A 24,438-nucleotide genomic window follows, 5' to 3' on the forward strand; every position below is an offset into this window, starting at 1 on the left:
AAATATCAATAAAATATATTTAAAAAATATATATTTTTTTATTGATTTCAGAGAAGAAAGGAAAAGGAGAGAGATACAGAAATATCGAGAGAGAATCATGGATCGACTGCCTCCTGCACGTCCCACGCTGGGGATCGAGCCTGCAACCGGGCATGTGCCCTGACTGGGAATCAAACCATGACCTCCTGGTTCATGGGTGGATGCTCAACCACTGAGCCATGCTGGCCAGGCTAAATCATGCTTCTTATGGAAAGCACCAAGATTTGTTTTCTGCCTCCCAAAATTATAAGCTCCTTAAAGACAAGGACCATGTCTAACTAGTGGTAGGAGCCCCAGAGAAGTCCCAGGCCTGGCACAGTGAGGACCCCAAACACATGTCTGTGGAATCAACAGCCCAATCAATGTTGTGCAGCAGCAGCAGCCACTGGCCGGCCAATCAGTCAGCACTTTTCTGCAGCTGCACTCCCTGGCGCTCACCTACTTTCCTGTATAATCCACTGGCAGATACTGCATTGCCAGTTCCCTCAGAGGCAGCCCACGGGGTCACTGACAACAAGCAGACAGAATCACTCCTCGCTTGGATGGCTTCTCGCCACTGACTGTGCATCAATTTCTGCCAAGTGCCCTTAAAAACACTGCTCATCGCTGGGTGCTCACTGGCACAGGCAGTAAAACTCACCTGTGTGGCCCACACTGACTAATACACTTACAGGAGCCACTATGACCCAACCGTCAGCGAACCCAAGCAGGAACTGCTGTGACTGGTTTCTGCATGACAAAACTCTTCGCCCCTTCCCATCCTGATCATCTTTGCTTGTGATATGGGCTCACAGCTTGGTCAGAAAGCAGGCTGGAAAACCCGGGCAAGGAGACAAAGCAAGGCTACTGACCCGTTTACAAAATCACTCTGAGTTCCCAAGAAGCTGGCTTGTGTGTCATTTACAAACTGAATCCAAATTCAAGACAGGAAAGAAGAAATGGATCCTGCCCCCAACCACCCAGCACCAACGCTGCTTCCCCACCAGTACTCACGCCTTGACATCTGCTGTCTCCTGGGACGTGCGTGTGAGGGTCCGGGAACGCAGCCGCTCGCCCGCCTGCTGGATCTCCTGCAGGTTCCGTTCCACATGGGGAAGCTCTGAGATGCCCTCGGTCTCAGCAGCAAGCTGTTCAGCTTGCTGAAGGAGCTCACCAAACCCCTCGGTATCCATTGCCGGTGCAGATCCTAGAGGGGGGAGAAGAAAGGAGACCTCAACCAAAGAAAAGATAGGCTTCAAACACTACCTGAATCTGTTACAAGCTTAATGAAACGCTGGGACTTTTTTTTTTTAAATATGGAACACTTCACGAATTTGTGTCATCCTTGCGCAGGGGCCATGCTAACCTTCTTTCTATCATTCCAATCTTAGTATATGTGCTGCCGAAGCGAGCACAACACTAGGACTTTTTGTAAACAGACAAGTGGATTTGTTCCTGAACTTACCCCAAGAACAGGCCTGACAGAGAAAATGAGTCAGACTGTGAAGAAATCGATCATTTCTAGCCCTAGCCGGTTTGGCTCGGTGGATAGAGCATCCACCTGCAGATCCAAGGGTCCTGGGTTTGATTCCTGTCCAGGGCACATGCCTGGGTTGCAGGCTCAGTCCCCAGTAGGGGGCGTGCAGGAGGCAGCTGATCAATGATTCTCATCACTGACGTTTCTCTCTCTCCCTCTTCCTTCCTCTCTGAAATCATTAAAAATATTTTTTTAAAAAAGAAATAGATCATTTCTGTGTATATTGACAGTTCCAAGATTGACTTCTGCCATCAGAACAAATGCAAAGATACTAAGCCACAGACCAGGATTCCTGCCTCCTTCCAACGGACTCAGAGCCGACAAGGAAATGGAAGTGATGGTGGCAACTTCTGGGAGACTCAAAGAACCACCACACTCCACCTCCTGTTTCTCCACCTGTCTAAGTAAAACACCACTGCCCGCAGTGCTAGGCAACTTATAAGGCCCTTATCTCATGACTAGAGGCCCGGTGCATGACACTTGTGCACTGGGGGCGGGGAGTGGGCCTAACCCAGCAGTCGGACATCCCCCAAGTGGTCCTTATCACTGCCGTGGAGGCAGGAGAGGCTCCCACCACCGCTGCTGCGGCTCGCCAGCTGTCAGCCGGCTTCTGGCTGAGTGGCGCTCCTCCTGTGGGAGCACACTGACCACCAGGGGCAGCTCCTGCATTGAGCGTCTGCCCCCTGGTGGTCAGTGTGCGTCATAGCAACCAGTCATTCCACTGTTTGGTCGATTTGCATATTAGGGTTTTATTATATAGGATTCTCAGCAACTCTCTAGAGTCCTGAGCAAACAGAAGAACCAACTCCAGCCCACAGAGCTCAGCTCCATGCCCACAATACTCTCCACTACAAAGGGGCTGAACCAAGTCCAGAAGATAGGTCTTCTGAATAATTTCATGTTATTTTCACACTACTGGGCCGGTGCACGAAATTTGTGCATATTAAAAGGAGATTAATTAGAGGAAATCCTATCTAATAAAAGAGAAACATGCAAATTAACCATCACTCCACTACGCCCACCAGCCAATCAGAGCGAGTGTGCAAATTAACCCAACAAAGATGGTTAATTTGCACACGCAGGCGCAGAGAGGCCTGGGTCCCAGGAACATCCTCCGGACCCAGGCCGCTCCTAGCCTGTAGGCCCACGCTTAGGCCCTGAGTGGCAGGGGTCCCAGAACGCCCCCCAGCCACTCCGGGCCTATGGGTGCAGGCGCCAAGCGGCTGGGGGTGGGGCGGGAACATCCCCGCCCCTAGTCGCTTGCGCATGCTCCGGCACCAAGCGGCGGTTTGGGTCCACGCCCCCAGCCCAGCGCCCACGACAGGGGGCTGGCTGCTGGCCTCGGGGGCGTTCGGAGACGGGGATGTTCCCGCCCCGCCCCTAGCCGCTTGCACATGCTCCGGTGCCAAGCGGTGGTTTGCGTCCACGCCCCCAGCCCAGCGCCCACGACGGGGCAGGGGGGATGGCTGCCGGCCTCTGGGATGTGTGGAGACCCCGGCGGCCACCACCGGGTGGCAGGGACACACCCCTAGCCCAGTGGACACAACGCAAGGGCTGCATGAGCTGCAGAGGAAACACCTTTTTAAAAATATATATATTTTATTGATTTTTTTTACAGAGAAGAGGGGAGAGGGATAGACAGTCAGAAATATCAATGAGAGAGAAACATCGATTAGCTGCCTCCTGCACACTCCCCACTGGGGTTGTGCCTCCAACCAAGGTACATGCCCTTAATAGGAATCAAACTTGGGACCCTTCAGTCTGCAGGCCCACGGTCTATCCACTGAGCCAAACCAGTTTGAGAGTAAATACCTTTTCTGACAGCTCATTGGCTAAGCTCCCTGTAGGCCGCCACTTGCAGTGTTCTTGGTAACTTGGGTTATAAGAATCCAAGAAGGTGATCTAGGGTTTTACCACCACACTCCTGGAGGAAAAAACGAAGGTCCGCTGCTGGAGGGGCTAAGAAATGTCATATCCTGCCCTAGCTGGTTTGGCTCAGTGGATAGAGCCTTGGCCTGCTGACTGCAGGGTCCGGGTTCGATTCTGATCAAGGGCATGTACCTAGGTTATAGGCTCCTCCCTGGCCGGGCCCCAGGTCAGGGCTCATGCAGGAGGCAACCAATCAAAGTGTCCCTCTCACACTGATGTTTCTCTCTGTCTCTCCCTCTCTCTTCCACACTCTCTAAAAATCAATGGAAACATATCCTCAGGTGAGGATAAAAAAAAAAAAGAAAGAAAGAAATGTCATATCCTATGAAAGACACATCTTGAAAATGCCTAAAGAAAGTTGTCATTTTTTTCACAGTGAAGGGACTAGAGTCCGTGTTGATGAAAACACCTTGGCGGCTGCAGTAGCTGGCAGTGGCTGCAACAGTGGGGTAATGGGGCTGGTGCCTTCCCTTGATCAGCTCGGTCGCCTCCCACAGAGGGTGGCCAGACTGCGGCTGAGGCCCGCTCCCCAGCAGGACATCCCCTGAGGGCTCCCAGTCTGTGAGAGGGGGCAGGCTGGACTGAGGGAACCCCCCCCACTGTGCACGAATTTCGTGCACTGGGTCACTAGTAATGTAATATTGCTATTTGCCCTTTCTCTATAATAGAAGTGTCAGAAATGAAAGAAAATTAGTAAAATGAAAACCTTCCTCCTATCAGAGTCTGGGGCGCACCAAAGTCCCGCCCTCCCACATGCACCTCAAAATCGCGTGAGACCCAGAACCGGCTGGCCCCCGCCCCCATTGGCCTAGATCCAGACCTGGCCAGTCCCACCCTTGTCAAGCCCCGCCAGGCAGGGGACGTAGCCTCAGGTGCCCTGGCATGGCGCCAGGATGGGGGGCGTGGCCTGAGGTCCCCCAGCCCAGACCAGGGCGGGGGGCGTGCCTTGAGGTCCCCCGTCAAGCCCTGCCAGGTGGGGGACATGGCCTGAGATCCCCTGTCAAGCCCTGCTGGGTGGGGAGGCATGGCCTGAGTCCCCCATCAAGCCTCGCCAGGCGGGAGGGCACAGCCTCAGGTCCCCCGGCCCAGCACCAGGAGGGGGGCACAGCCTCAGGTCCCGCGTCAAGCCCCACCGGTAGGAGAGGTGCACCTCAGGTCCCCCGTCAAGCCCCGCTGGGCAGGGGGTTCAGCCTGAGTTCCCCCGACCCAGCACTGGGGGTGCACCTTGAGGTCCCCTGTCAAGCCCTGCAAGGCAGGGGGGTGCAGCCTCAGGTCCCCTAGCCCGGTGCTGGGGCGGGGGGTGCAGCCTGAGGTCCCCCAGCCTGGTGCTGGGGTGGAGGGTGTGGCCTGAGGTCCCCGGCCTGGCGCTGGGGCGGGGGGAGCAGCCTGAGGTCCCCTAGCCCAGCACCAGGACGGGAAGCGCACCTTGAGGTCCCCCGTCAAGCCCTGCCAGGTGGGGGGCATGGCCTCAGGTCCCCTGTCAAGCCCTGCCTGGTGGGGGATGCGGCCTGAGGTCCCCCGTCAAGCCCTACAGTGGCGGGGGACAGTGTAGCCTCAGGTTCCTGATGATTGCTCGTTAAGGCTCCTTATGGGAACTTGGCTTCAGCTGTGGGTGCAGCCATCTTTGTGATGGAGTGATGGTCAATTAGCATATTCCCTCTTTGTTAGATAGGATACCTGCTCCTCCACTAACATAATAGACAATCTCTTCAAATTCATGTCCAAGTCTCCACTCTCATGTTCTTTAGCTTACAAGATTACTGAGAGCAGAGATCCATGTTTGTATGTTATGATATTCAGATATTAGACTTAATTGTTAATATACCTACTACTTTTAGAAATATGATTGCTACTAATAATTATAATATAAATAGCAGCTGGCTTCTAGACCATGAATGTTAACAAGACCACCTGTTTCTCCACCAAATGACCAAGAAAAGCCCTATGAACAGTGTTAAAATTTAACAGATATTACATACTTATGAATTATATATATCCTGTACTATCCTTATATAAGGTTCTTAACCAAAACGATGTTAAGTCCTACAAATATTTAAATAATCAGAAGATAAACAGTATCACCATCATTAGGGAAAAAGGTTTTTATGTTGCTAAAAGGTTAACAAAGTAATTTATTTAAAAAATAACAAAATTCCTTAAACAGTAGCTCTTGTTGATTATACTTTTCTACTTTGCTTTAAACCCACTTTTGAAATCCCACTGGTCTAGAATTGTAGTTACAGTACTAATGTAATATATATCTCAGCTGTGAAGGACCGGTTACTGTTAAAAGGGCATAGTTACCATCATAAATCTACAGCAGGAGAATAAGAACTTTTTAAAGTGAGCATTAAGCAACATTAACTTTAAAGGCAAGGGCTCAAGGTTAAAACAAAAGTAGCTTAGGTGGAGTAATCATGAAAACACTTTGAAATTCTTTATGAAGTACTAAACTGAGTTCAATCTTTAGACAAAAAGTCATATACACAGTAACTCGTCACTTAAAGTTTCTAGATAATCATTGTCTTTACCCAAGGTGATCTCTACCTGTGGGAAAATGGGGATGGCAGAAAAAGGCAGGTTTTCTCAAGGACAAAAAAAGAAGAATATTTTTAAACGACAGCTCCTGCTAATGGAGAAATGTTTTATCTCAGAAACCCTTAAGGTCAATGACATTCTATTAACTACCAGGAACATGGTCGATCACCAGAAAGAGGAAAGAAAAGTAATTTGCTGCCTCTTCCCCATACATTTTTCTCACTCTAAGATAAACATAATTTGTCTATCAGAGCCAAAGCAAAGGAAATACTGTTTTTCTTTCATAAGGAATACTTTTGAACTCCCTGAATAAAGAACTGAATGAAATAAAACTTTTCTATGTTTAAAAAAAGAAGAACCCAGCCGGTATGGCTAAATGGTTGAGTGTTGACCCATATATCAAGAGGTCACCAGTTCCATTCCCAGTCAGGGCATATGCCTAGGCTGTGGGCTTGATCCCTAGTAGCGGGCATGCAGGAGTCAGCCAACCGATGTTTCTCATCTATCTCTCTATCCCTCTCCCTTCCTCTCTCTTTGAAAAAAAAAAGGTGTGGGGGGGGGGGAGGAAAAAAGAATAACATTTTACAATCATGTAAGAGAAATTCAGACAAAGGAAATGCTCAATTTCTCAAATGACCTACCCATATAAAGATTTAGAGTGATGATACCCAGCCGAATGTGGCTCAGCGGTTAAGCGTTGACCTAGGAACCAAGAGATTCGATTCTCAGAGTATATGCTCAGGTTGCAGGCTCGATCACCAGTGGGGGCATACAGGAGGCAGCCAATCAATGATTCTCTCTTATCATTGATGTTTCTATCTCTCTCTCCCTCTCCCTTCCTCTCTGAAATCAATAATATATTTAAAAAAAAAAAAAAAAGGTTTAGAGTGAAGGATTTGAGTATAAATAATTAAGACAAAAAAAAGTCATGATTCACTTTCATGTGGTCCAATAAAAGACTTTCTAAAGTTATTTAAAGAATGATTTTGACCATGGTAAAAATAAAGCCTGAATCTCTAAACACCCTAAATTTTATATGCCCCAAACTGAGCTCTAACCTTGTCTACAAAACTTGTTCCTTGACTTCTCAGTGTGGAGACACCATTACTCAGTTGCTTCAGCCAAAATCTTTGAAGGCTTGCATGACTCATACCTCCCATCCAATAGGTCAACGAAGCCTTTCAAATCCACCTTCAAAACATCCAGAATTGACCTCTTCCCACCACTTTCACCCATCTGAGTCACTATCACCTCTTCCCTGACCTCCCGCTTCAGCACTTCAGCCCTCACCGCCTACAGTCTATTCTCAACCCAGCAACCAGGGATCCTTTTTAAGTCAGATCACATCCCTCCTCTGCTTCAATCTCTTGTACAGAGTGAAGCCCTGTAGAAGCAGCCCCACCACTCCTTACCTCCCAGACTCATTCCAGACCTGTCCCCACTTCCTTTCCTGGGCTCCAGACACTCTGAGGCCTCTTTGCTGGTCCCCCAATGGTCAGACATATTCCGACACTGGAGTCTTTGTACTCCCTGTTTTCTCTACTTGGATCACTCCGCTCCCAGATATGCTCAAGACGATTCCCTGTCTCTCTGTTTCAGCTAAAATGTCACCTTGCCTTTGATGACAACCTAGAACAAAATAGTTAAGAGTGCAATCTGCAACCCCCACCAGCACGCCTCCATCTCTCTTACTGCCTGTCATCCCTGCGAAATGTAAGCTGCACAAGGACAGGGACTTGTCTGCTTTGTTCACTGATGTTCCCCAGGCTCTTAGAACAGTGCCTGGCACATAGTAGACAATCATTTTTTGTTGAATGAACAGGAGTTGTTTTATTCTTCCGTTCGTGGGGTCTGTTCTTCTCAAAGGCTTCCTGCACTCCCCTGCCAAATCAGCACCCACTGACAAGCAAAGAGCAGAGCAAACACATTCCCTTCCGACTACCAACTGATACTTAACATTTCTGAGGCTGCAGAGCATAAGGCAGTGACAGTATAAATGGCATGATTTCAGATCACACTTGGTCCAGACTAGTGCTTTTACCAGACAAAAAAAGCCAGTGATATTTTAGAAGAAATAACCCAGTTTTCAGGTGAACAGAATCCCAAACCAAAAGAATAAATATACATAAAGGAAGAAATTTGCGATAAAACTTCAGAGTAGAAAATAAACGTGTTCCATGTCTCTGAGAAGAGATATGTATATAATATCATATTTAAGAAATATTGGATCTATCCTGCATTGTATATAAAGCAACCAGTGGAAATTAATTTACAGAAAAATTATTGCCAGCCAGCATGGCTCAGTGGTTGAGCATCAATCTATGGACCCAGAAGATCACAGTTCGATTCCCAGTCGGGGCACGTGCCCGAGTTGCGGGCTTGATCCCCAGTGTGGGGCAGGCAGGAGGCAGCCGATCAGTGATTCTCTCTCATCATTGATGATCCTATCTCTCCCTCTTCCTTCCTCTCTGAAATCAATAAAATTATATCTTTTTAAAAAATTATTAAAGTTTCCAAATCTATACTCTGATATAGCCATCATCCCATTTAATTAAGATGTTTTAATGTGTGCCCTGGCCGGTTTGACTCAGTGGATAGAGCATCCACCTGCGGACTGAAGGGTCCCAGGTTCGATTCCAGTCAAGGGCATGTACCTTGGTTGTGGGCACATCCCCAGTAGGAGGTGTGCAGGAGGCTGATTGATGTTTCTCTCTCATAGATATTTCTAACTCTCTATCTCTCTCCCTTCCTCTCTGTAAAAAATCAATAAAAAATATATTTTAAAAAAAAAGATGTTTTAATGTGTGGTTAATTTAAGGACAGCTTTTAGCACCTCTGCAAAATACATATCAAATTAGACATAAAATATAGAGGTTAAACCAACCAAATAATCAGTTTTGACCCGATACTGGAAACTGAGGATGAAATTAACCTCCCTAGCTTTGTCCAACAGAAAGAACTAAAATGATGGGGGTGGGAGAGGGATGAAGTCCAAGCTTTGTGTTGTGAAAATCTGGCCAGGACACATGCCGAGACTGGACGCCAGCTGCATGCTTGGGGAGCTATGGAGGAGGGAGCCAGGAGGAGCCTGAGAACTCTCGGAAGTGGGTTGTGGACAGTCAATGGAGCAAATCTGGGGCGGGATGGGAAAGGCCGGTAAGGACCACTCACCGCACTGAGTCCTGTCTGTCTGCAGTGACTCAGCCTGATTGCAAGGGCTTTGGAAACACTGACAGGTGCTTCAGAGAGCATCACAGGGCCCCAGGGCCCACACAACAAATTGCTCTCTGGGCCCCCTGGCAGAAATCCTCCTGAGCCTCCAGACCTCCTCAACCACCAAGCAACTGAAAGCCTTAAAATGAAGGGCAACTCACCACTGCTGTCAGAAGGCAGGACTGTTGACCCTTGCAGGGGGATAGCAGGAGGGAGGCTTCGAGAAGGTGGGATTGGGGTGGGGGGGCCATAATTTTCTGGTTTTTTAAATCTGGGAGCTGCTTAACAGTGTGTTTGTTCAATTAGAAAATCCATTGAGCTTCACTCAAAGGGGAAGATGATCAGGATGGGGCTGGTCACCAGAGAGACCAAGTGATTGGAGGGCTGAAACTTTCAGCCTCACCCACCAACCTCTGAGAAGGGGAAGCGGGGCTGCATATTAATCTCCATAAATACTCTTGAACAGCCCAGCCTGCATGACTCAGTAGTTGAGCATTAACCTATGAATCAGGAGGCAACAGTTTGATTCCCAATTGGGGGCACATGCCTGGGTTGTGGGCTCAATCCCCAGCAGGGGGCATGCAGGAGACAGCTGGTCAATGATTCTCATCGTTGATGTTTCTACACCTCTCTCCCTCTCCCTTCCTCTCTGAAAGCAATAAAAAAAAATATATTTAACCTGCGGGGTGGGAGTGGCCAGGGGAGAGAGGTGTCAATCGGGGATAAAGGAGACATATATGTAATACTTTAAACAATAAAAGAAATGCACACATATACATTTTATACACACACACACACACTGAGTGGCCAGTGTGTGATATTATGATCTCTGAACACATAATAATCTGGCCATTCAATGTATATTCTATATCAGGGGTGGGCAAACTTTTTGACTCGAGGGCCACAATGGGTTCTGAAACTGGACCAGAGGGCCGGAACAAAAGCATGGATGGAGTGTTTGTGTGAACTAATATAAATTCAAAGTAAAGGAGCGGAGGGGAGAGCAAGAGAACCGGATAGAACAGCCGGATCTGGCCCGCGGGCCGTAGTTTGCCCAAGGCTGTTCTATATAATAAAAGGCTAATATGCAAATTGTCCCCTCGACCAGGAGTTTGACCAGCAGGCAGGCCAGCCAACCGCCCATGTCCTCTCCCCGTGGCCAGGCTGGCCGGACCCCACCCATGCACGAATTCATGCACCGGGCCTCTAATAAATAAATATATACACACATACACACACACACACACACACACACACACACACACACACACTGAGTGGTCAGATTACTATGCGTTCAGAGATTATAATAATCTGGCCACTCAGTGTATATATACATATATACACTGGTGTCCTGGTGCACGGATTCATGCACATTGAAAGGAAATTAATTAAAAGAAATATTTTAATATCGCTATTCATGTCTTGCTAATGAAAAGAAAAGAGGATTCTGTGCTGAAGGGTAGGGGAGGCTGGGAGAAGGTCAATGGGGGGAAAAAAAGGAGACATGTACTACTATTTGTAATACTTTAAACAATAAAATAAAATTTTTTTAAAAAAAAAGATATACTAAGAGGTGGATATTATGAAAGAATAGTAAACTTGGAGGACAGAATAAGAAGTTTGCAAATATATCATGTAAGAATTGCAGATTAAGAGACTACAATGTTAAAAAACTGAAGAGTCATCAAGACTGAAAAATACAACCTGATGCTAAAGATTTAGCTGCTTCTTAACTAAAATAGAATAACACAGGCGTTTTTTTATAATGATCAATTTAGAGAAAGATTGAAATAAAATGTACTCCCATTTAAAAAAAAAAAAGGAAAGAAAATAGGATTCTACCGAGTCTCCTATCTACCTACTCCAGGACTTCTGTGAGGATCAAATGAGATGAGGCATGGCAAAACGCTTCACAAACATTTGGTTAAACTGTAAAATGTTTGCACCTGGCTATAAAGCAAGTCGGGTTCCTGGACTGAAGAAACTCCAAGGATACTAGTTGCTAGGAAGAGGAAGCTGGGCATTGCTACCTGACGTCATTATCCGGCGCCCACAGCCACTGTTTCCAGGCTGAGCTGGGCTGTGGGCCACATTTTGTGCCATGGGGTCTTGGCAGCATTGGCTGCAATTTGGTGGGGTGTCACTCCAGGGTGGTAGCAGGGCCTGTGTCCCACTTGGGGGAAGCTGAGTGTTGGTTGTCGGCATCAGGCCATGGTGCTGTTTATTTTTAAACTAGAGGCCCAATGCACAAAGATTTGTGCAAGAATGGGCCTTCCTTCCCCTGGCTGCTGGTACTGCCTTCGCTCCAGCCCGCAGCCGCCTTTCTGCCTTCTTACTGGCCTGGAGCTGCCTTTCTGCCTTCCCAGGCTGTCCAGAGGCCTGGAGCTGCTGGGGCAGTGCGGAACACCTGTGTCGTTGCCATGGCGATGACGCAAGCCTCCCGCCCCCAGCCGCTCGGCACCTGCGTATGCAAATTAACCCGCCATCTTTCTTGGGTTAATTTGCTTACTCCTGATTGGCTGGTGGGCATCACGAAAGTATAGTCAATTTGCATGTTTCTCTTTTATTAGTGTAGATGGCCAGTGCACATCATGGCAGCTCCTGCATTGAGTGTCTGCCCCCTGGTGGTCAGTGTGCATTATAGCTACCAGCCAGACAGACACTTAGCCTTTTATATAGAGAGATATTTAAGAAAACAAACTCTTGAACAATGAGATTTGATGAGCTTCTGGGTGGTGAGTGCTTCCACAGGCTGGAAGGATGGGGCACCTGTTTCATAGGACAGAAGCTCTGGTGCTCAGGACCCTTCCAGATCCCACCTTATGTACCTCTTTATCTGGCTGTTCATCTATATCCTTCACGATAAACTGGTCAATGTAAGTAAATGTTTCTCCGAGTTCTGTATCCTGCTCTAGCAAGTTAACTGCACCTCTGACCTTCAGTCAGTTGGTCAGAGAAGCACAGGTAACAATGTGCTTCTTGCAATTGGCTTCTGAAGGAGAGCAGGCGGGGGTGGGGGGGTAGAGGGTACAATTTTGTGGAACTGAACCGTTAACCCTTGGGATCAGATGCTATTTCCAGTTAGATAAGTGTCCAGAGAATCTGAGTGTGGCTTGATGTGTGGCAAACCCACACATCTGGTGTCAGAAGTGAAGCAGGGTTGCAGTCGATGGTGTGAGCGTAGGAAGACTTTCCCTTACCAGTACAGCAGACACTTAACTATTCGCAATGCTGAGCACTTCCAGACCATGTTAAATCAGTATTCTCAAAGAGTGGCCCCTCTAGGATTTTGCAGCTGATCTGACTCTTAACCTGGGTCCGAAGGACACGGCAGGAGGCAGGCTCACCTGGCCCTGCAGCCGTCTCCACTGCTCAGGTCCTGACCTAAGAGTATTCATGCTTATTGTATTAAAATGTGTACACATCTGTTTTCTGGCATTAATTATTAGCTCATTCGTTTATTGTCTTTTAAAGCACCAGCCACAAGTAGACTATGTCTTCATTTGTCCAAAGCTTTGTGGATTCTCAGGCCAGGGAACTACTGAGTGCTTTTAAAGACTGCTGGGTCATCCCAGAAACAGCTGTTACTCACTTCTTATGCTGGCTTAAGCCTATGTTGCTTCTAGTATATATTCCCCAAAATTAGCACCTTAGGACCTCAGAGCTGGCAGAAAACAAAGGAAAATACGAAAGAGCCTCAGAGCTACCCATCCTAGACCTGTCTACCAAACTCTCTTCCCAGTCTCTGAGCCTGGTATCCTAGGGCCAGGGCTGGCAAATGTTTTCTGTAAAGGGCCAACAGTGAATATGCTAGGCTGAGTGGGCCAGTCTCTTGCTATTACTTAGCTCTGCTTGACAGGGGATATGTAAACAAACAAAGGTGGCTGTGCTCCAGTAAAACTTGAATCATGGCTCACGAAATAATCTTTGAATTTTTTTCAATGGTTTTTAAAGACGTAAAAATTCTTCTTAGCTTATTTGGCCCACAGGTTGTAGTTTGGCAACCCCTCGTTTGCTGAGGGCATGTGAGCTAGACCTGGCACGTAAATCCTGGTTCGGTGCTTGCTAACTATGTGCCCTGGCAAAGCCACCATCACTAGGCCTCTGCAGTGGAAACACAGAAAGATTAAGTGAGTGACACAGTAGCCCTGTTGTCATTCCCCTTCTCTCTGGAAGCTGTTTATCTGAAGAGCATATTTGGGAGAAGAAATCTGTTTTATACATGATGAAATATGTCCAGGATAATGTGTTCTTTGGACCTACCACACAGAATGCTTGAGGGAACTCACTGCCCTTTTCAAGTACAACACAACATTAAACCATGTGAATTTTTCCTTTTCCTTATCACCCACAATCCAAACAGCCCAGTTATCCAATAAATACAAAGGACTGAGAAAGAGATGAAAGGACAAAGACAAGGCCATCTGTCTTCCCTTCAGTGTTAAAGGAATCTCTCCAGATTCACCCATTTGCTTGAAATGATGACACCAACTACTTCCCCTGTGGAATTTTAATATATTCAAACAATATTTGTTACCTCTCACTATGGAAATCTAATTTTACCACAGACCCAAATATTATCTCTTCAGCTACAAAGATCCTGCACTCTAACAAATGCAGTTAGCACTGCTATAATATTCTGGACTAGAGGCCCAGTGCACGGATTAATGCACCGGTGGGGTCCCTCAGCCTGGCCTGCGGGAATCGGGCCGAAACCTGCTCTCCGACATTCCCTGAGGGGTCCCGGATTGCGAGAGGGGTGTTCTCAGGTGACGCACCCTGAAATCGGGCTCCCTCCTCTCTGGTTCCCAGTGCATCACCGCAGCTCAGCAGCTCCTGCGCTGAGCGTCTGCCCCCTGGTGGTCATCGCATGTCATCACTACCAGTCTGACGTCACGTAGGCTTTTATATACCAGTATATAGCTGCTGTCTGAGGGGGGAATTTTGTATACATCAGAGGAAATAACTCATGCTATTTATTTATTCCTTTTTTCTTCAAAATGTACAACTAACAATGTTATTCCCTTTTTCAATTATTTTTAAAAGTTTTAATATGACAAATTTAATTTTTTTTAAATCTTAAACAGAATGGGTAAACAGAAGAAGACTGAATTTTGAAGCCACAAACCTGGTTCAAATTTACAGTATTCACTTACTAGCAAAACATTTCTCATCTATAAGAAGATAATAATTCCTACCTACTTCAAGAGGTTGGTGATACACAGAAAGTATTTTATAAACTCTACTGACTTATGTCGTTGTAAAAATGCTACTTTAGCTTTTTTCCAAAGCTGCCAATTTGGCAATATTTTGTCATTTAATTATAAACATCTCTGCTTCAAAAGTAAATATGTGATACTAAATTATAACTTATTTAATCATAACTCATATCATTCAATAAGAACTTCTGGAAGGCAGTTAGTTTTTAAATATGTTATGCTCCCTATTAAAAAATATGGTTATTATTTTAAGTCCAATTTTCACAATGAAGGTGTGATTCAAAAGAAATTTAGCATTTAATTTAAAGTTAAAATCTTGCCCTCAAACCTTCTTATTAATTAAGCTATAATAAGAGCAGTGTTCAGTATTCAACACCAAAGATTAATGAGTAAAGCCTCACTCGAGATTTCAAAGACTGGTTCTGCTCTCCTCTCTTCTTTTGAATATATAAACTATGGTTAGATGACAATATCACTCCACTTTTTACTGTATCTGTCAGCTGTCAATTATAACAACAACCAAAAAAAATTACATCTTAACAGATACTACTGTTTCAGAAGCTTCTAGGAAGAGAATAATGATTCTGTTATAATAGTTGGATAATTCTTCATAGTCTTGTAAGACTAAAAGAAAGTTAGCCCTAATCATTATTCAGAAGGCAGACTTCTGGAGAAAACGAAGGAACGGAAATAAATTACCCTGGACAGAAGAGAAATTAAAAAACAGGGTGATTCAGGACTAGCACTGGCCTGGATGACTTCGTGCCTGCAGTCAGGGATCTGGAGGATCAGCTTTCCTGATACATAAAATACCACTTGCATTATTTCAGACTCAATGAGCAAAGAGACGCAACCTGGTATCACATGGAAACATCCAGTACCCACCTAGGTCCTAGGTTACTACTTTCTGATAAACTCTCAGCTCCCAGTAGCAGCCAGACTTGGGAACGAAGAACAATGGACACCAGCCTGGCTTTGCCCCACATCAGTCCTTTACTTTGGGACTAGCCCTCTCTGGACCCCAGTTTGACCACCAGTGAAGATGAGGTTGGCTCAGATGATCCCTAAGGGCCTGCCCTCCAGGAAGAATTTACAAATGTGGGCTATGTTAATTCAGTCTTTAAACTCCATGTGTCTTCAGAAGGGGCAGCCCCGTTTCAGGGATGGAAACTATCTGTATACCGAACCTCAGGCGTGACACCCACCCCACCTTCCAACAGATCACCAAGTCGGCCTCCAAAAGGTCTCTGGATCTGGCTTTTCTCTCTAAACCTACGATTCTCAATTGGGGGCAAGTCTGTCCCGCAGGGGTCACTGGCAATATCCAGAGACATATTTGGTTGTCACAACTGAGGGAGAAGGGCCTTGTGCTCCTGACATCTAGAGGGTGGAGATCAGAGGGACACCCCACAAAGCACAGCTCCGCCTCCACAACAGAGAATTACCCAGCCCCAAATAACTACGGTGCTGAGTTTGAGAAGCCTGCGGTCGGCCCTGTAATTTTGAAAAGGAGACCCCATCAACTTTGGTTTTGCCTTTGCAGAGGATGGGGTGCTGTGCGCCCAGAGAAAGCCCGGGGAGCCACCTCCCTGGATGGGAAGCAGCATGGCCCTGGGTGCGGTAGAGGAGACAGGCCAAGGGTCGGGAAGGCTCACAGGGTCGTCACCCTCGCCCAAAGCCCCCTTCCCTCGGAGGGCGATGCCTGCCGACAGGGTGCACCCCCGAGGGGCGATCGAGCTGCGGCGGGGACCCGGCAGGTAGGCTGGCAGCGCTGGGTGGGGGCGTGGCTACAGGAGGGGAGCGGGGAGTCGGAGGGGGGCGGGGGCACACGGCTCCGAACACAGAAAGAGGGCAGACAGAAGGTCCTCCCGGGACGCAGCCCGACGCCCTCATGGAGGCGGCTCGCCAGGCGCTGTCTCGCCGGCGTCGGTCAGACATGCCCGGCTCCATGAGGCGAGTGGGAAGTGTGGGCAGCATGGCTCCGGGCGTGGGGACCCAGCTCCGCCCCGCCTCGGGGTCCCCGGTTCAAGGCAAAACTATAAACCCAGGTCCGCCAGACGCGGCCGGAGACAGGCTCACCTGGCTCAGCAGCCGCCTCCGCCGCTCAGGTCCCGGCCACAGAACGCGACCGCCGCTTCTCGCGCCGCTCGCCCGCGCTTCCTGATTGGCCCAGGCCGGCGCTCCCAGAAGCCCCCGCGCGCTGCGCCGCCCATTAAACTTTATGGAGATCCGCGGAGGTGGACAAGGACAGGGCGGGGCCGGGGGCGGGGCCTTCCGCTGAGCTGTCATTCCCCGCACGCCAGCGGCCACCGCCCTCGCCTCTCCCACGTGGTGACAGAAGGCTCAGTCCAGAGAAAGCGATTCCACAATTGCCAGTGCGGGTTTCTTACCCTTTATTGAGCGCCATCCTAGTGACAGGCACTCATCTAGACGCTGCGGGCGCCGTGGCGACTACGACAGAAAAGATCCCTGCCCTAAGAGAGTTGGCAGGCTAAGCGAGGGAAACAAAATATAATCAATAGCTGCTGGTTTGCAAGGAGGGCTATGTGGTCAGGGAAGGCTTCTGAGGAGGTGACGCCGGAGCCGGACCATGGCTGATAGGAGAGAACCAGCCGTGTAAAAATCGTGGCTGCAGAACATTTCCAAGCAGAGGGTTTCTCATGGACCAACACCAACTTCTCACTTTTTGTGATTTTTCACTTCCCTGACTCTACTGAGCTCCCACCACCACTGTGCACCCCCTCCCTATTCTCTCATTCTCTTTTTGAAATATTCAGTCAGCTCTGTAGAAAGTAAAGTTGAGGTTAGTTCATACCGGACCTTTTTCCCTATAGCAATAGTCTATTTTGCTGACTAAAATAAGCCCTTACTGCTTTAACTAGTGTCCGACTTTGTTTATCTGAACACTTCACACCAGCATATTGTGGGTTCTGGATAAATGACTGGTGTTGGTTGACAATATGCAGGAGCATGGCCTTCGTCCTAAAGCTATTAAGTATTTATTTAGATCCTGCTGTGGTCAGACAAGATCCACAAATATAATAGCATCGTACATCTGAATAGTGTTTTATGCTGCTTTTTTCCTTTATGTAAAGAAGAATTTTAATGATAGACAAATACTCATAAAAATTGCCAAGTGAAAAATCAGGGCATTTACAGTACCTTTTAAAGCAGAATCTTCCCATATCGTAAATGCAGCATTTCCACTCCTAGATACCTGCCCAAAAGAAACTTACACATGCGCACCAGGAGATGTGAGCAAGAATCTTCTTTCAAAAATTAAGGTATTTTAATGTAAAAAAAATAATCTTTTTAGCAGCACAGTTCACAACAGCAAAACAAAACAATAAACAAGCCAAATGTCCATTAACAAGAAAATAATAGCCCTAGCTGGTTTGGCTCAGTGGACAGAGCGTGGGCCTGCAGACCAAAGGATCGGGGTTCAAATCTGGCCAAGGGCACGTACCTCAGTTGTAGGCCCCTCCCCAGTCTGGGCCCTGGTCAGGGCGCATGCAAGAGACAACCAATCGATTTGTTTCTCTCACATCGATATTTCTCTGTCTTTCCCTCTCTCTTCCACTCTCTCTAAAAATCAATGGAAAAATATCCTCCAGCGAAGATTAAAAAAAAGAATAAATAAATTGTGGGTGTTATCTCAATGAAATATTACACAACATTAAATAATAAGTGAATTAATAGCCATAAAAACAACATGGATGAATCTTGGAAACAATGTTAAGTGGAAAAAGCAAGTAAAACCAAACAGTATATTGCTTCTGCATGGAATGATAAATAGGGAATTTAAGATTGTAATTATCTCTAGGGATAGAAAGGGATTAGAGGACCACCGGCGAGGATTAAAGTATTGAATATGTTCTAGTTCTTGAGTTGGGTAGTTGGTTCTTACGCAGTTGATTATATTATTATTCGTTATTACATATATTACATATAAATTCTTTTATATGTGTAATATAATATTTTTATTTACTGATTTGAGAGAGATTTGTTGTTCCAATTATTTATGTATTTACTGGTTGATTATTGTATGTCCTGACCAGAGATCAAACCCACAAGCTTGGCATATTAGACCGTGCTCTAGCCAACTGAGCTACCTGGCCAGTGCTATAATATAACACTTTTAGGTAATAAAGAAAAAATGCCCAAGGAGAGGAAAAAGCAGAACAATATAACTGTAATTTCAACAATGTTAAAAATATACATTATAGCCCTGATCATGTGGCTCAGTTGGTTGGGCATCAGCCCGCCTACTGAAGGGTCTCAGGTTCGAGTCCCAGTTGCAGGTTCAATCCCTGGCCCCCATGGGGCACATGCGGGGCGTGGGGATGGGACCAATTGATGTGTCTCATATCAATGCCTCTCTCTCTCTCTCTCTCTCTCTCTCTCTCATTCTTCCCTCTCTTCCACTGTCTCTGAAAAAGCAATGGAAAAAATATCCTCAGGTGACAAGTAAAAAAAAATAAGAATTATAAAAAGTGATTCACATCTAATATTACACTTGAACCTCGAGTTAGCTAGGAGTAGGCAGGGCTGGGCTGATTATCATCCTGTATCCTGTGGGGAAACTAAACTTAAGGAGGGTTCAATGACTTACCCAAGGTGACACAGGGAAGTGGTGGCGGCCCAGGGCCTGCAACCAAGTTTTCTGATACCAAGACGAGTGTTCTCTAGCCCAAGAAAGCCCCAGCGATGGACCTAAAAGCCTCCGTGAACCGTAATGACTATCAAGGGAAACGAACTGGACCGTCAACTTTCTGAATTGGGCCTGGAATGAAACCCTTGTTCTCATTTATTCGGCAGCAGTTAACCATCAGACGACATTGTGAAGACGGTAGGAGTTCTTAAACATCTGGTTGTTCTGTTTGTTATTAAACATACTGACTATTGAGTGGGGGGAAAAAACACCCATCCCACACATCTCTCCATTGCTGCTGTTTAAAAACATCTATCAGCGTTGTTTGTGTCAAATTGCGCAATTTGTCACTGATGCTGAATCTGCCAGAGGAAAAGTGAATTTGATTGACAAAGCCCCAGGGTTTCTCTCTCTTCCTTTTCAATGTTCCAGATGTTCCAAAAAAATTGGAAGGCTCATCTGCGGATGAAAAGTGTATGGAAGGAACTTGGGGTGGGGGGGTGGGGGAGGTGTGGAATATGTAGAAAGTTCTGTAGAAACTGCCTTCAAGAGCCCCATCCTCTTGATTGGTTCCCATTAGCCTCCGTTTTCAATCACAGTCTTTCAGTGGAGACATCTGTTTTGAGGCCCATCTGTCAGGGGCTCTGTTGTCGTTGACTATTAAATGTATTTGCAGCTGGAGATTCAGGAGGGGTTGCGGGGGGTGGGGGGGGGGAATACAAACCCAACCTTAAATGACAAAAGTGTCCCCAAGAGTGAAGGAAGAAACAGACTTTTGGTTATTCCCACTCTTAGAAATCAGAGGACACAACCATTCTCTAAACACACAGGAGAAAATGATCGGCAAACAAGGATGGCCATGAACAGTGGACATGGGTGGCTTTGGGGCTTTCCACCATTCATCCTCCCTTTTGTGGTGACGGTACCCGAGAACACCCCGGTTTACGTTGGGGGATCACCTCGTTCACATTGTGGATACACTAGTAGGGATAATAATAATCTACCATGAAGTGTTGTTCTAAGTATTAAATTAGTTAATACATGTGTAAGGTCTTAGAGCAGAATCCTGCACATAGTAGGCACTCACTAGGTGTTAACTGTGTTTATTTCTGGAAAGCCTGTATCCACAATACTCTAGAATTGAGTAGAGGCTTCTCTGACCGTCCAGAACTAAGCTGCCAGTCGCCCTCCTCCGCCCCCGTCTCCCCGCCCTATTCCCAGGCATCACAGGGCATTGCAATAGTCTGTAACTTGCACCAGACTCAGCAGCCTGGGGTGTTCAGCTTTATGTCCACCAGGGGGCGCTCAGTCAGTGTTCGTTGAAAATATACTGCTTAATGGAAAGGCCAGAATGGAGGCTCCAGCCCCCAAATTATCAACGATGCTGGAAGGCAGAGCCTGAAGCTCTCAAATAGAATTGGCACCCCCAGCTTTGGGTCCAAACTGGGTTAACGGTGGCCTGGCATCGTGGGGCTGGGCCAGCTCCAATATGTGGCCCTGGCTTGGTGGTGTGTGGTTCTGTAATATTCCTGGACAAGGGAAGCATTTCCTGAAACCATAGTGTGTGCAAACCTTATCTCGCCTTGGTTTATCTCACCAGCCAGCAACATTTAGGGAGGACCCATTGCAATCTATTTTTGCAAAGAGGGGTCTTTGCTCTCAGTGCTTCTGTGGGTGCACTGCCAACTCCGGCATCTTCTTCACTGAGCATCTACTATGTGCCGGGCACTATTCTGGGCACCGGGATTGGCTCATAGTGACACGCCCAGTGAGGAGCAGAGACAGGGCTTGTCCCAGGCCTTTGGATGCCACATCTAATACCGATCCAGAACCATCAATAATTCAATTATTGTTTTTATTAAAGCCATCGCAGCAACCACAGTTCATTTCTCGGCACTTATTCCCCAATGTGGTTGTTCTGAAACCCGGGGCAATTACTCTATAGCGGCCCTTCACTGTTCTCCTTGACGGAATGAATCATAAGGTAACAAGCAGAGGAAATGAAGAAGTATAGGTCAGATCTCATCTGAGCCTATAAAACCAAGATGTGAGATTATGCTATTACTTCCTGGGCTAAGTAAAAATGATTGAACATTTGTTACCGTAATTGTAAAACATCCTTTATAGTAGCTACATAATGGCTTGTAAATGGTCTCCTTCAAATACTGTCCCTATTTCCAAAGAGAGAGATCTTCAATTTGCAAGTGTGTCTTGTCTTACTTATTTCTCATGTATATGCCCTGCCATTGACTGTCTGCAGTAAGCAAGAAATTTTTCATTAAAAGGCCTCATGAAATGCACATTCTATTAGGGGAGACAGGGGGTTAGATAACAGCAGGTGCTCAGGAAGGAAATAAAACTGGGAAGGGGGCTGGGGTGAGTTCCCAAAGGGGAGGGGACGGAGTGAAGACTTGGAGGTGAGGGAGGGAACCACTGATAGCATCCAAGGCACAGGAAACAGAAGGTGCAAAGGCCAGAGGCAGAACATTCCTGATGGCCCTGAGGAACAGGATTCGGCAAATGTAGCGGGTGGGAGGGAGTGATGTTGGCCTTATGAACCAATGTAAGGACTTTAGCTTTTACTCCAAGAGAAATGAGGAGCCACTGGAGGGTTTGAATCAGAGGAGTGACATGTTATATCTGGGTGCTGTGTAGGGAATAGTCCAAAGTCCTGGCTGCACTCATTTGAATTCTCTCAAAGCTTCTTGAATCGTCATCATTATTGCTATTAAATATTATATATATTAATAACAGGTACAGAACTTGGCTTCTGTCCAAGACTGGGCTCTGAATAACTATCATATCTGGAGTCAGATGGACAGGAGGTAGCACAAGTCTGGAAACTGAGTCTTGAGGATATTCACCATCCTCAAGGTCAGCCAGAACACCGAGTCACCATAGCAACAGCTCTGACACCCCATGACACTGAGATTCCCAGACCTCCTTGCTGTGAACAGTCCCTGGGAGTGTGTGTGTGGGGGGCGGGGGGGGGGGGGGGAGCAGCCTTAGGCTTATGGCATCACTTTGTCTATTTCTAAATTTGGAAAACACTGTTTTAATATAATATACCCTCATTTTATGGCACCTTAAATGTGTGTAATTATCCCCAAGTCTATGCAAATTTTTCTCAAAATGAATTAAAATGCATTTGATCATCTTACCTAATAAAAGAGAAACATGCAAATTAACAATCACTGTGCTGCACCAACAGCCAATCAGAGTGAGTATGCAAATTGACCCAACAAAGATGGAGGTTAATTTGCATATGCAGGTGTGGAGCAGCCGGAAGGGGTGTGATGCCTGCTATGAGGGGAAGCGGGGAGGCAAAGGGAGCTACAGGAGCGAGGACTTGCCGGCTCCCCCACGGGCAGGGAGCGGGGACTTGCCGGCTCCTGGGCGGCTGGGGGTGAAGCCAGGGGAAGGAAGGCCTATTCTTGCATGAATCTTTGTGCATCGGGCCTCTAGTAACTTATAAACACAGTCCTAACAGGACCTGTAGTCATGGAGATGGTGGGAGCAAAGTTGGTGCACTAAAAACTCAAACTAAGGCCTGAGGAAAATTGGCAGGACATTGTGCATACCAGCTCATGCTAACTCCAAACCACTCCCCAGGGCCTCTGTGTCCTCTCCCGGCGTCCTAGCTGTGAGCTTAGAACTGCTTTCGAGCATCTGAGGAAAGCAAGTCTGGTTGTCTTAACCTTTTGATGTGCATGTTGATTGACAAGTGAAACTGAATGGGAAGGGGAGGGTTTCCCGTAGCTTGCAATAAATGAAATGACCACCAGGTGGCAGAAAACACCCAGTAAGGAAAGTCAATGCTTTTAAGCTTCCATAGAATCTTTTTTATTTTATTTTATTTTTTATGTTTAAATATATTTTTTATTGATTTCAGAGAGGAAGGAAGAGGGAGAGAGAGAGAGAAACATCAATGATGAGAGAGAGTCATTGATTGGCTGCCTCCTGCACGACCCCACTGGGGATCAAGCCCACAACCCAGGCAGGCATGTGCCCTTGACCGGAATCAAACCTGGGACCCTTCTGTCCGCAGGCCGATGCTCTATCCACTGAGCCAAACCGGGTAGGGCCATAGAATCTTTTTTAAAAACCTGGGTATTTTAGCCCACCGGTGTGGCTCAGTGGTTAAGCATGGACTCAGGAACCAGGCGATCACAGTTTGATTTCCTGTCAGGGCACGTGCCACGGTTGCAGGCTCGATCCCCAGTAGGGGGCGTGCAGAAGGCAGCTGTTCGATGTTTCTATCCCTCTCCTTTTTCCTCTCTCTAAAAAAAAAAAAATCAATAAAAACATGTATCTTAAAAAATGACATTGAGTAAATGTGTTGCAATTTTCAAATATTAGAAGAGCATTTCCTCAGTTTTTTGGTGCTATTTATAATGTAATGGTTACAACATTTCAGGTTTAATCTGCATTATCAACATTTAGTGCCTCACTTTCTTAAGTCTAGACAACCTACAAACAATAAATCAAGCCCTGCTCTTCAGGGTCTGCCCACTTAGAGAGGGTAAGTACTGCCCAATCTCAAGCGGCCCGTGTGATGTCACTAACACAGAGCTGGAAAGAGATACCCTATTACATAGCGTTTCCATCAGTCAGATAGGCTAGATGTAAACAATCTCAAAAGCACAGGTCAAGGATCAGTAAATAATAGCCTGTGGGCTACATTGGGCCCAACGCTTGTCTGTGAATGGCCTAAGAGTGATTCCACATTTTGAAAAGGTTGTATAAATAAATAACTAGCCCTGGCCAGGGTGGCTCAGTGGTTGAACACTATCTCATGCACCAAGAGGTCACTGGTTTGATTCCAGGTCAGGGCAAATGCCTAGGTTGCAGGCTCTATCACCAGCAGGAGGTGTACAGGAGGCAGCCGATGGATGTTCTCTCTCCCTCTCCCTTCCTCTCTCTCTTTAAAAAAAATAGGTAAGTAAAATAAATAAATAAATGACTAGGCAACAGAGATCGTATGTGGCTTTCGTCTTACTAATGAAAGCAACAATATGAATCTGCGTTCATCATATTGGAACTACACTTATTCGGCAATTGCAAACCGTAGATAGACTGGTTACAGATACAACAGTTTAGCAACAATCGACGAATGCATTCTGTGAAAAAATCAATAGACTATAGGGACAGTATCAAGTACAACAAAGAGTATTGCATATTTTGTTGTTGTTTCTAAATTGTGTTATTTTTTTCTATGTGTCCCCTATATTATAATTTATAGTGAGTGTATGTACTCGTGTGCATGAATGCACAATTCATTTGTATTGACCCGTGCTTGTCACAGGCCCAGTACAGTGGCGTGCCCAGGAATG

The 24,438-nt window shown here is 46.6% G+C and overlaps 1 protein-coding gene across 1 annotated transcript in view; it reads right to left on the minus strand.

The window, feature by feature from the left end:
• The window catches only part of NUP93 (nucleoporin 93), a 93,852-nt gene extending 77,240 nt beyond the window's left edge, over positions 1–16,612 (minus strand). Inside the window, exons 1-2 of the mRNA XM_080645862.1 lie at positions 16,534–16,612; positions 1,033–1,225 (exon numbers count right to left, since the gene is read on the minus strand). Of these exons, the coding sequence (XP_080501988.1) occupies positions 1,033–1,211 (179 nt within the window). The 5' untranslated portion in view covers positions 1,212–1,225; positions 16,534–16,612. The remainder of the gene's footprint in view (positions 1–1,032; positions 1,226–16,533) is intronic.
• Positions 16,613–24,438: the final 7,826 nt, after the last annotated feature.

Source organism: Plecotus auritus, assembly GCF_963455305.1.
Source record: "Plecotus auritus genome assembly, chromosome: 10".
NCBI classification, from domain to species: domain Eukaryota; kingdom Metazoa; phylum Chordata; class Mammalia; order Chiroptera; family Vespertilionidae; genus Plecotus; species Plecotus auritus.